The sequence below is a fragment of the Equus quagga genome, chromosome 7 (assembly GCF_021613505.1).
Source record: "Equus quagga isolate Etosha38 chromosome 7, UCLA_HA_Equagga_1.0, whole genome shotgun sequence".
Lineage (NCBI taxonomy): Eukaryota > Metazoa > Chordata > Mammalia > Perissodactyla > Equidae > Equus > Equus quagga.
Genome location: NC_060273.1, coordinates 84140229 through 84152851, shown reverse-complemented (window position 1 = coordinate 84152851; position 12623 = coordinate 84140229). Strand labels below are relative to the sequence as shown.

At 51.5% G+C, this 12623-nt stretch overlaps 1 protein-coding gene across 1 annotated transcript in view; it reads right to left on the bottom strand.

The window, feature by feature from the left end:
* FSTL4 (follistatin like 4) overlaps window positions 1–12623 on the bottom strand; it is a 386938-nt gene that overhangs the window by 187757 nt on the left and 186558 nt on the right. Inside the window, exon 3 of the mRNA XM_046668053.1 lies at window positions 11079–11327. Within this exon, the coding sequence (XP_046524009.1) occupies window positions 11079–11327 (249 nt within the window). The remainder of the gene's footprint in view (window positions 1–11078; window positions 11328–12623) is intronic.

Here is a 12623-nt window from a genome sequence, read left to right as displayed (position 1 = left end):
GATCACCAATGGACGAGTGTAGAATTCTTGGGGTAGCGTCTTAACTCCTCAAAACTCTACAGACATTCTTCATTGCCTTCTTGCTTCTTAATGTTGCAGAAAAGGCTAAGACTATAGGAGGTTTTTTTCCTTCACAGAAAACCAGATTTTTTTTGCTGCCTGGACACTTTTATATATATATATATATATATGTTTGTTTTTTTTTTGAGGAAGACTAGCCCCTGAGCTAACTGCTGCCAATCCTCCTCTTTTTGCTGAGGAAGACTGGCCCTGAGCTAACATCTGTGCCCATCTTCCTCTACTTTATATGTGGGACGCCTACCACAGCATGGCTTGCCAAGGGGTGCCATGTCCACACCCGGGATCCGAACCAGTGAACCCTGGGCCACTGAGAAGCAGAACATTCGAACTTAACTGCTGTGCCACCGGGCTGGCCCCTGGACACTTCTAATATATTAAAAAAAATTTTGAAATCCTGAAACTTTAGCATTATTTTTGGACTTGTTTTAGGAATCTTTCAGCTCAGGACAATTGAAAACAAATCTTCCTTTACTTGTTGTGTCCATTTGATTTGCTCCGGGGCCTTTAAGATGACCTGTCACCACTATGCTAAATCATTTGTCTCTGTCCTGCATAGCTATCATCTTTTCTCACGTTATTATTATATTTTACTTTTTTTCCTGTGTATTTTGGTAGTGGGTTTTCAAGTTTGTTGTCCTTATTGGAAGGCAATTGTTTGATTTCTGTATCGTTAATCTTGTCCTTTACAGCTTGAAATGTGCTGGCACTTTGGCTATTGTATTCCAGATTCCTTCTCTTCTTTCCTTACCTCCTCCAGCTACCATTTTACTTTTGGCTGTGGCTCAGCCAATTCATAATCCCATTTTTTATCTCATTGCAGAAGTTACGTTTCCTTGAAATGAGAGTAGCACAGCTGCTGTCTACGGAGCATCTTTCTTTTTCTTGTAATAATTTTCCCCACAGCACGCTCTTCCTCTGCATCTTCAGTGTGGTGCTCCCCTCTTTGTGTGTGGCAGAGCCAACTTCTCTTTAATTCCTGTTCAAACCGGTCTGCGCAGGCTTCCCCTCCATTTACTCTCATCCCAACCCTGGCGAGACTGTCCAGATTGTGGAATTACAGAATGTCACCACTGAGGGGGTCATAACGTCCCTGTAACCAGCACTTTGTGACTAAACAGTTGAGAGACATCCTTGGAATCTGGAGTTCTGCTCATGTGAGCAAAGGAGAACCAGCAAGCTTACTCTCTACATAATTGGGACAACATGTGTTCCTGACGCTTCCTGCTACCACCTCTACCACTACCCCAGTGTCTCTGGGTGTCCCCTTTTGAGAACTCTTCCTCACGCTGGGGTTTCCTCCTTCTGCAGCTTGGCAGAGGCCTCTTCCTCAGTCCCCCTTTCCCCATCATCACCGCCTATCAGGAAAGCTTCGGCTAGCAGACCCGCCATGGCCTCGGGCACCTCTCACCTAGCGATCCCGAAATCACTGGGCAGGCTCGAATGAGAAGCTTAAAATCTCAGCCACGAGGGCCCACGCAGAGCTGGGCACACACAAGCACCACCTACCGGGTGAAGCTCCCTGCAAAGCCCATGAAAAAGACCTTGGATTTGCTATATTTCGATGGGAACATGAATCAGTGGGTGAGCCACAAAACATCTGAAAGACAGAGAGAGAGGGAGGGTAAAGAAGGGAGGTGGGGGAGAAAGAGAGAGAGACAGAGAACAAGGTCTGGGTGGAGGAGTCAGAGACGTCAGCCGGGCAGAAGGAGCGGGTGGGCTGGGGCTCACAGAGGCATTTGCTGGACAGCTGGGACCAGGCCTGCGGGCCACACCTTAGCTGACAGAAGCAGGGGGTTGGGGGGGGGACACGGACTAACAGATGAGAAGGGGGAGAGCAAACAGAAGTTCCCTCAGGGAGACAAGTAAACAGACACACCTGCCAGGCCACCAGATAAGCCATCCTTTGAGGTACAAAGAGAAATGCACAACGTAGACCCCCCTGCTCATAACAAATGGACAGAGGTCACTGTGTCCGGCAATTTTAATTACCTGTAAGCAAAGCGATTTTATTACTTTCATTTAGGTAATTTTTGAAAATAGTTTCACTCTCATCATCTTCATTAATGAAGGATCAGAATGCATCAAAGCAGAGGTGATCACAAGAAGGAGGCAGGCAGAGGGCAGGACTCGAGAGGAGGAGGTGCCCAAACCCGAGAGTCATTATGAAGCTCTGTCTTCCCTCATTAGCTTCGAGAATACTCCGTGTTCTGGACCGAGCTCTCCTGTGGCACCTGGTGCGGGACTGGGCACAAGTTCACCTACAACAGGAGCCACAGGTGGTCCTCTGGGCCCCAGGATGCTGCACAGGGCTGGGCCTCAGCTTTCTGAAGCTCTGTCCCTTGGCTGTCCTGGCTGAGGACTCAACTCCACAGGCGGAGGGTTGGGTGGTTCGATGTGGTCTCGATACTCATGCATCCAGTGAGCCTGCTCTGCTGGGGGATGGGTACCACGTGGACGCTCTCTGCTGGTGAGGACAGCAGTCGCCTACCTCTCCCTGGCTCACTGTGTGGGTTTGCCCCTCCGAACTTCCTTGATTTATGTCGGTTAATTTAACACAGTGGAGAATATTCCTCCCTTCTCTTTGGAGAAAAAAAAGATGGCCCAAACTGGGCCACTGCTTTCCCGTCCAGAAGAGCAGGCAGAGAGGCCGGGCCCCCATGCCAGCTGCAGGGGCTGTGGGTGAGGGAGGGTGGGGTTGAGAACCAAGAGCAGGCTGACCTGCAGGCCTCTGCCCGACTCCTGCACCCACTGTCCTCCCAGCCACTGGCCCCTTCAACTCCTTACATCATCAGGCGACAGAAGAACTTTGAAAGGGATTCTGCATGTACAGTAGAGCATGTTAGTAAGCAGAAAACGCTTCCAGGCAGGGGCCCAGCACCAACACACTTGAGTTGTGGCTGGTCTGACAGCTGCTGAGTTTGTCACACAGATAATTAGATAAACTGCTTGAGCACAGAGATTCAATATGCGGTGTCATTTAGCGGCTGCTACACAGGGGCCTTGATCTTAATTGAAGGCACGATAGGGGAGAACCTTAAAGAAGTCCCGGATCAACTTCTTCTCGCTCCAGTAATTAAACATTTGACTCCCGATCGTCATCCAAGCCTCCCAAGCATTGGCCGTGGCTCCACTAAATGGCTCTAAGCGGCCTGAGCCTCGGGCACCCCTCTCTCCAGGCAGGGCCTTCCTCATCAGCCTCCTGGAGGGAAGCTTGGGGGGCAGGAGGCTCCAAGACACCCCGCCCCTGCCTCCTTCTGGCCCCTTCCTTCCTTGTGCTCCCTCAACACCCTCGATGGCTCCGCCACCCCAGAGAACCCAACACGTCCTGGGAGCAGGGTCCTCCTTACGCATCCACCTCCTTCTCTGTGGGGACTCTTGGGTCTGCACTGCATGGAGGGCCTCTAACTAGGGCTTCTCATTCTCTCCCTTGGGGACCTCTAAGGGGTTGCATATATCCCATTTAATACATAATCATCAATTTGAGCATTCCTCTAAAAAGTGAACGGAACATCTCCAGTGACCTAGGGATAGAAAGATAAATCACATTTCCCCACTCGTCGGGACACCCAGTACAGTGGGAAGATAGGCCAGCTGACGAGAAGTTATAACAGAAGGAGGTCCCTGCTCTGGGCACAAGTTCTGACAGCAGGCACCTTGGTCAGCTTGGGGCTCACCCAGGAAAGACCCTCGGCCCTGTGGATTTATCTCAGACAAAGAATGAACCCAGAGGTGCTTGGCCATGAGCTCCGGGACAGGTCATCTCTTCCAGCCCCTGGAACACCCCTCCCAGCTCCTGGGGTGGTGGTGAAGAGGGCGGTCCCCTTCACCAGGCCATCCCTTGGTGGGCATGGTGGAATAATTAAAGATAATATAGCACAGTGGCTAAGAGTCTGGGCTTCCAATGGCTGACAAGGTCCTACATGGGTGATCACCCCTCTGACTCACACTCAGACCTCTCTCCTTTTCTTCACTCTGCTCCAACAACCCTGGCCTCCTTATTGATCCTCACACATGCCAGGCTAACTCTCACCTCAGGGCCTTTGCACCTGCTGTTCCTTCTGCTGGGACGTTCTTCCCCCAGATATGCAAATACCTTGCTCCCTAACCTCCCAGCCTCTTGAAGGTCTTTGCTCAAAAGCCACTTCTCATATTAGAAGCTCTTACTATCCCCATCCCTTGCTTTATTCCTTTCCATGGCACCTGTCACCACCTAACACACTTTACCTCTTGTTCACTGCCTGTCTCCCCTATAGACTACATGTTCCAGGAGGGCAGGAATCCTGTCCATTTTGCATACTGCTGTATCCCTAGCACCCAAGATAGACCTGACTCATAGAAGGTATGTGTTTGCCGGATGAATGGAGGGTTCAAGCAAGGGAGTACCAAGGTCAAAGTCACCTCTTGGAAAGCTCACTCATAAAGCCATAAGGAAGTTGGGTTTGAAGAAGCGTCTGACTGGGAGCTGGGAGGATAGCTAGGGGTTCACAGAGGTCATCCAGACAAGAGATGATGGCAGGATGGATGCCTGTGGTAGTAGAAGAGGTAGAGAAGAGGAGCCAGAATCAACAAATGCTAAGGAAGCAAACTTGGCAGGGTCTTGGCATGGGGCTTCAGCTTCGAGGAGGAAGCAAGGAAAACCCTAGCCTCCTGGGATGTGGGAGGCTGCTGCTGTCACTGAGACAGACACTGAGTGAGGAAGAAAGAATGACAGGGGCAGAGGGAGCAGGGAGATGGCGAGTTCATTTGGGACACACTGAATTTGAGGTACTGTGGGCCTTTGGGGGAGGGTCCTGGCAGGCAGCTGGAGACGTGGAGGAGAGGTCAGAGATGAAGATGCAGTTGGGTGTAATTTGCACAGGAGGCATGGCTGGAACCATGAGAGGGGGTGGAACGGAAAGAGAAGAGAGCTGAGGAGAGCCCCTTAGGGAACCCCCGTGTGAAAGCTTCTAGAGAAGGAGGGGCCTGTGAAGTCAGAGGAGCTCGGCTGCAGGAAGAGTGACAGAGGCCACCGTGGGAGGTATGCAGAATGACCAGGCCTGGAAAGTGCCACCTAGACTTGGCATTTAGAAGGATATGGTGATCTTAACGCAGACAGGAGCAGCCACAGACCCTGGTGGGCAGAGTGTGGGGAGCTGTAGAAGTGGAGGCAGCCAGAGCAGGTGATGCTTTGGGTGTGGTGCCTGGGAGAGCAGGGAAGGGGAGAGGTGAAATGGTACCCAGGGGGATGCTGGGACAAAGCCATCTCTTTTGGCTTTAGGATGAGAGAGCCTGAGCCTGTCAGTGGCTGAAGTGACCAAGGATCATAGAGGAGGAGGAGCTGGAGATAAGATGGAGGAGGTGCCAGGAAAGAACAAGAAATACCCTGGGGGCCTCGGAGGCTTTGGTTAGTTTCCATAAGCGAAATCAATGCAGTGCGAGACTTTCTCAGCTCAATAACTTATTAGCAATTTTTAATTACTGGATGTAATTAATTCATCCGAAGTACAGCGGTTCTGTGAAGCACACCATACGTGCTGCACTGATAACATTCTTGCACATTTGCAGGGTGCTCATATCAAGACATTTTCTTGCATAAAACCTAGAGGAAATAGCCAAAGAACACACATTTTTGTTTTAAATCGTGTTTCTTGATCCTAGAAACAGATAACTATAAATGGGATGACTGAGCTCGAGGGCTGCTGCACCAGGGGGGCTGTTGGTGAACCCCAGCTGTTCACACTGATGATGACAGAACCTATGTGGGAGGCTGCAGGACAAGAGACAGTCCCTGAAGATTCCCACTGGTCCTCGAGGTCTTGGGGGTGTCTCTGGCTAAAGCAGCCCGCACATGATGGCTCAGAGAGTGGGGGTGCTGGGGACCTGTCAATTCCACGAGGTCAGGTCTGGCATCCTGATCACACTGGTATCCTCAGGTCCTGCACAGCCTTGGTACCCAGAGAACATTCAATAATGTCCGAGAAGCTGGGCGGCTCAGAGGAAAATGGTCACAGACTCTGCTATGGAGGTCAAAGTGAAGGCCCGGAAGGAGGCTGGGTGCAGAGGCATTACTTTGCAAGGGCTGGGGGAGCAGCAGTGGCCTCTGGACAGAATGTGGGTGGGGCCAGGAGTGGAAGGACAATTGGAAGACACTGGAAACAGGAAAGCAGGTCTGGAGAGAAAGTGGAGGCTAGCACCGGAAGCCAGCCCAGGCTGAAGGAGGGCTCGTCCCAGAGGCTCTGCTGTTTTGTCCCAGGCTCTTCCTGGTTACATATTCCTTCCATGGAGGGGAGAGAGTGGTCTAGTGTTCTGACGTCCGTAGGCCCTGTGACTTTAGGGTGACTGAGCCAGCTCTCTTGGAGAAGCCCTGAGCTGGGCTTCTTGCTGACCTGCAGAGCTGAGAGGCCCCGCCCAGCAGTAACCAGGCCCTTCCCACTGACCATGGCTCCTGCGCCCTCCTTCCCCGCCAGGACATCTCCTGGGAGAAAGGATAAAGCCATTGCATCCGTGGTGAACACGCTTCGCTGGACAAACAGCCCCAAAGCTATGGGTGCTTTTGAAGGGAGGGCTGCAGGGGCAGAGCCTGTGTGACCTGGGGCCGGTACTAGCCCTCTCTGGGCCTCAGGGTCCCTGTCTGGGAAACTGGAAAGTTGGACTAGCTTATCTGACACTCTATGGCTTGAGTTCCAATTGTCTAGCTTGGCACACAGGCTTCCTCAGCTCGCTCTTCTGTACTTGTCTGCGTTTATCCACAGGGCACCCCTCCCCATGCTCCAGGCTCTGCATGTTAGTTCCTTGCTCTTCCCTGAGTCTGCAGGTGCTTCACGCCTGCTCCTGAGGACGTCCTCGCTCACCTGTGCAGATGCACCTCCATCGTCTCTTCTCTAGACCCTTCCCTAGATACTCCCCCTCTCACCTCCCAGAGCTGAGTCTGTGGCTGAGGCTGGGCTCACTCAGCTGGGGATGCAGGCAGCTTTCCCGGGCAGGGCAGAACACACTTGCAGAAGCGTGGCTGTGCCCTGGAGGCGGGGGCTTAATTTATGTTTCTAAAGCAACTAGACTCAAAGTAATGTTGACAACAAAATAACAATAAGAGGAAAAAAAGCCGAGTCTCTTTGACAGTAAGATCTCTCTGCTCTGTTAACTTGCAACAAAAGATTGGGTTTTTATTCCTGTGTTTAGTAATAAAAGTTTGGTTTATCAATAAAATAAAAATTAAAAATGGATTGTTAGTAAGCCTATTAAAAAATTAAAAAATTTTATTTTGGCCAAAAATGGAAATTATTTCCTCAGATTTCCTGAGCCTGGGAACTTCCTTCTGAAGCCCCCAAGGGCACCTACAAACTGCGTGCAGGATGAGGAAGCTGAAGGTCCATTTAAAACAAAACCCCTAACAGGCTCCTTTCCTCCCTAATTTCAAGGTTTGTTTGGAAAACTGCCCAACGATGACACTGTATCATCTGAGATACCACCACCCTGGTGTGGAGGGTGACTGCTGAAAGGCAAGCTTGGCTTCTCAAACAGCGCGGCAGATAAAGTGTGAATTCAAAACCGAGTCAGAAAAATAATTTTAAAAGTGCCAACTAGTACACAAATAGGGACGCATGTCATAAGATAACTTTTAAAACACAAACTCTATAAGAAGTTCAAGTTACAGAGAATTCCACCCGCTATTTTGGTACTCTCTGGTGGTATTTGGTGCTGAGGATAAATGTGACTCTAATTTTGCCCAGGAAGAAAGAGATACAACAGCCCACATCCCTCTGTCTGCTTGATCGTCAGCACAAGAGACTCTGCACGGGACTTGGGGAGGGCTGGTCTCAAGCTGCAGACTCGAGCTGAAGCAATGCTTTTGAGTTCTGTTTTGATTTCCTCACATGCTAATGATCCCTAAATGATGTTATATTTCATTCCGCATTCACAAGGAACCCCATTGCCATGGCAACTGGAATGTGATAGCAGAAGTTTTCTTGTAACTGGGGCTCAGAATGCCGCCTCTCCTCCTTTGTGGAGTGGCAAGGGCTGTGTCCCCACGCAGTGCTCAGGAGGAACCTCCCCCACAAGGGTGCGGGGACTCGGCCAGCAAAATCCACCTCGTCTTCCCTCTGCTCTACACACACTGGCCCCATAAGAATTGTCCTAATAGTGACTTCTGGGGACAGATAAAGCCCCAGAGAACAAAGTCATAACTTTACCTTTGTAAAGTCTGATAGGGAAGGAGAAGGGAACATGGACGATTTTATAATTTTTGTTTGTATGGAAAAAAGGTGTTTTTAAGTTTCCCGTATCAATAACTTTCTGGAAATTTGGGATAAAAGACAAATTGTCATCAGTGGAACTCAAGGTGGCATTATTCTGCCACCGTCTTGGGCTAGGGACTGAAGGATGTTGTCCTTTACACCCTCCTTTCTTCCAAGACCCCTCCCCGCAGCCCTCTGTCAATCCGTTTCCTCCTGCTCCCTGTTGGAGCAGCCTCCTTAGGGCTGGCCTCCTTTCCATCCCGTTAAGGCCCCTGCGACCAGCGAACATGTCATTCCTGTTTGCTGGGCACTCCCTATGGGAATGCTAGAGAGGAGAGGCAGGCCAGCTCTCCCGCCCGCCAGGGACTGAAGCTGACCCTGAGCATGAAGCAGTGAAGCCTTCTGCATGGGGTCCAGACCCACAGGGCCAGGTCTGCAGGAGGAGGAGAGCTGGATCCAGGTAGGCATCTCCAGGACAGCAGTAGGACCTGACTCTCAGCGCCGTCCTCACCCACACTCCATCTACCAGCAAGCTACCTGGGACCAGACCTGCTAGGCAGAGCCCTTGTTCCCACCTCTGCATTCCCTTCAGTTTGTGCACCTCTCTGCTCTAAGCCTGAGGCCACGTTGAATTAGAGCAAATGATGACAACCAGGTGTCATTAATAACCAACATTTGTAGTGTGCCAAGCACATGCTAAGTGGTTTCTGTGCAGCATCTCATTTACTTCTCTCCACAGAGCAGGTAGGTATAGCCGATAGCCCCATTTTACAGCTGAAGAAAAGGCCCAGAGAAGTGGAGTGATGCACCCAAGGCCACACAGCTGGGAAGTGGCAGAGCCAGGCTGCAACCCCAGGTCTCCCCAGGAGCTTGCAGGTACTTCTCTCCTCCAGGAGAGCAGCAATGCCACACCGAGCGGGTGGGAATTCACAACATCTGTGAAAAACTCAATGAATCAGAAGGATTCGGTGGATAAATTCAATCAGCATGAAGCAGAACCGAGCCCTCATCTGCTTGCCCCCACCCCTATCCTCTCTGGCTCTCCCCACCTCATCCCTCACCGCGGCAGGTTTTGTGGTGGTTCTCTGTTCCCTTGCATGAAATGAGAAATGCTGTTTGAATAACCGATGGGGAGGGAGGCTGTGCACACTCTGATGCAGAAATAAAAACCTTTAGAAAGATGCAATTTGGAGGATATTGGAAACTGGAGAACAGAACATCAGTCTATAAAATTCAACACGGCCAATAAAGCTGGAGCAACTGGTCAAGCATTTTAGTGCTCACGGTGCTGGGAATCGGCAGGCGTGCAGCTGGGCAGTGCCTTCAGACCAGGGACATTTTTCCTGGGCTCATTTTGGCCTCATTTCCATAATGTGCTTCATGATTTCTGAAGCACCTCCACATTAGTGTCATAAGTGCAGCCATGAAAGTGTCCAAGACTATTTCCATCACAGGATAAACTTGACCTTCCAAAGCCCCACCTGCTCTGGGACCCCACTGCCATGGTCTGTGGGCGAGGGTGGGAAAGTGGCTCTTTATAGGGTGCAGTTGGCATGGGTAGAGGCTGTAGGAGTCCAACACACCTGTGCTCCACCAGTGAGAATGCCCAACATCCCGGCCGCACCATCCTGGGCCTGGAGCCTGTTGGAGTGAGGCTGGAGCTCTGCCCTCCCCTCTGGGCGCCCAGGCCCCCCACAGCTCGGACCACTTGGAAGCCCTATTCTGTCAGCCCTGCAGGCACTTGGTGGGCTCCATCCCAAGTCTTCTCTTCCTTTCCCTGCCCTACCCCAAAGCAGGTCTCTGGCCTCATACAACCTCAGGTGGGCTCTCCTACCTCCAAAGTCCCCCAGCTCAGGTGAAGTGGGCCTGCTCCCCTCTCTCCACATGCTGCTTCTGGCTTTTCATATTTCCTAATTTATTGATGTGTGGCCAGTTGGTTTCAGCATCACAACTATCTCTACAGGCTGTGGCATGTAGCATTCACGGGGCCGCATCAACACAGGAATTTGGATTCTAACACTCACATCTTCAAGTAGTTGTGAGCCGCTGCGCATCTACTTGGTGCAAGGCACTGTGTCAGGTGCTGGGAATAAAGTAGCACGTGAAGAGCTGAAGGCCCGTCCCTGAGGCTTCCCACCGGCCGCTGGGAGCTGACATGCCCTTCTCCTCTGACTCAACCCCAGCACGGAGCATGAACCCTTTCTCCCCAACTCCAAGGACATGTTCTAAAGTCCACGCAGGGCCTTCCTTGTCTTGCTCAGAGGTAATCTGGACAGGCATGGAGGGTCTGAACCGTCAGCGACCGCTCCAGGACAGAGTTTGAGTGCCTGCCATGCTGGGAACCACTGTGCTGGTATCCATCCGGCCACATTCTATACATATCATGGCCTCCTGATTCATGCAACTCCGTCCCTAGGGCTAAATGTGGTCCCTGTCACCAGCTTGCAAGGGCCTATCCTGCAGGAGAGACCTGGGCAACCCCTTGTGATCTGGTTCCTGCTGGACAGGTGTTCTGCACCAGCCAGGGCTTGGCTGGGCCTGCCTGGATTCTGCCCTCCAAGGGCCTCCTCTAAGGGCGGGGAGCCTCTGGAGGTGGACACAAACAGAACACGCATCGTGGAAATGCCACTGCTGCCGTTTTGTTAAGGCTCCAGGCTTCCTCTTTCTCTACTGCCTTTACATAGTTAACCTGCAGACTCAGCACCCAGGTCATTTGTCAAATGGCATTTGAAGATCCAACACAAAACCCAAAAGCATAGGGGCAAGAAGCTGTCTCCCTACCTTTAAGGAAACAGTCCTTGCTGTGGACGATGACGATCTTCTTCTCCAGCAGGCACGCAGCACGGTGGAGCTCACAGTGGTTTTCATAAAACCTCCCATCGGAGCCGCACACGGGCACGTAGCTGGGCCTGCACGCCTCCAGGCACCGGCATTCGGGCTCCCCCGTCTCCCTGCTGAGCACACACCTGCTCCCACGGCTGCAGAACTTCTTTCCGCAGGAGGTTGGCAGCCCACTGTGGCCGGAAAGCCCTGCCAGGCACACAAACACAGAGGGTCAGCTGCAAGTCCTTGAGTGCAGGAGTCACATGCTTCCTTGAGCAGAGGCTCCACTCACCTACGAAGCTGAAGCCTGGGGGGCTCAGAGTGCCCAGTGGAGTCCCTGCCCCTCCAACAGGAGGTGAGTGTGGGTGCTAGAGCAGGGCCCTGCTGTGTGGAGCTCAGGTTCATGGCTAGCTCACCCTGCCCATCCTGGGAGGGAGGAGGAAACAGGGAGGCCATATGGAAGTGGCAAACCGCCAAGGGACCCTGCCGGCTGCGAGAAGGGTGTTCCAAGAGTCAGAAGGCTTGGGCCAAGGCTCCCCTAACCACGCCACAGGAGTGTCTGCATACCTCTGGGCGAGACTGACGTGAGGAGGAGTTTTGTGCAGGGGTGGGAGCAGGGTAAGGGGGCCAAGGTGTGGTTCTGGGAGACTTAGAGAGCCACCCTGAGGAATTTCGTCTGATATGTTAGGAACTGGGGAGCCATCATGGAGTTTAGGGAGTAAGTGGAGTAAGGAGAAAGCAGTACTCTATGTGTTCCGGAGGGGAGCTGCCAAGGCAGGAAGGCCACAGGTTTACCCTTTCCTTTGGGGAGAATATGGCTCTCCAGGACACACGTCATCCACAGTGGCACCTGCAGCTTTTCTCCACAGTCCAACGTTTTCTAGCACAAAGCTGCAGCCATGGGCAAGAAGGCTGAGACCCTGGAAATGGCAGCTGCCATGTTACTTCGGGTCTCATACCTGCCATGTTGCTGAGTGTCCGCTGCACCCAACACATTACATGACCTCAGGCCATGGTGCCCAGAGCGGGCAGGGCAGCTGGTAGAGTGACTTATTGCTGAAAGGGCACACTTCACTGAAAGGCCATGCGAGCATCTATAACCAACATAACACTCTATCACAGGGGTCCAGAAAGTTGGGTGATTGCCATGCAGCATTAGTGGCAACAGAAAGGAAGTTCAGAATTATAAAAGGACACCAAAATACAAATCATTAAAACACGAATGTAGATTTTACAGCCATTCAAGTCTTTGCTTTTAAGTTTTAATTAAATAGTCTTCAAAATACTCAGGAAGACAGAATGGCCCTGGCACTCAAGACCGAACTCTCAGCCCCAGCTCCTATCCCATGGGATTAAAATGTCTAAGGAAAAAAAAACCCTTCCTTTGCTTGTTTTTGGTTAAGTCTGCTTTTCATCATTGTAGATTTGAAAGGAAAAAAAAATCAGTTATTGGTAGATTAACTGCTTGGTTCAATAACTCATTTAAATTCCTCCAGCCTTGAC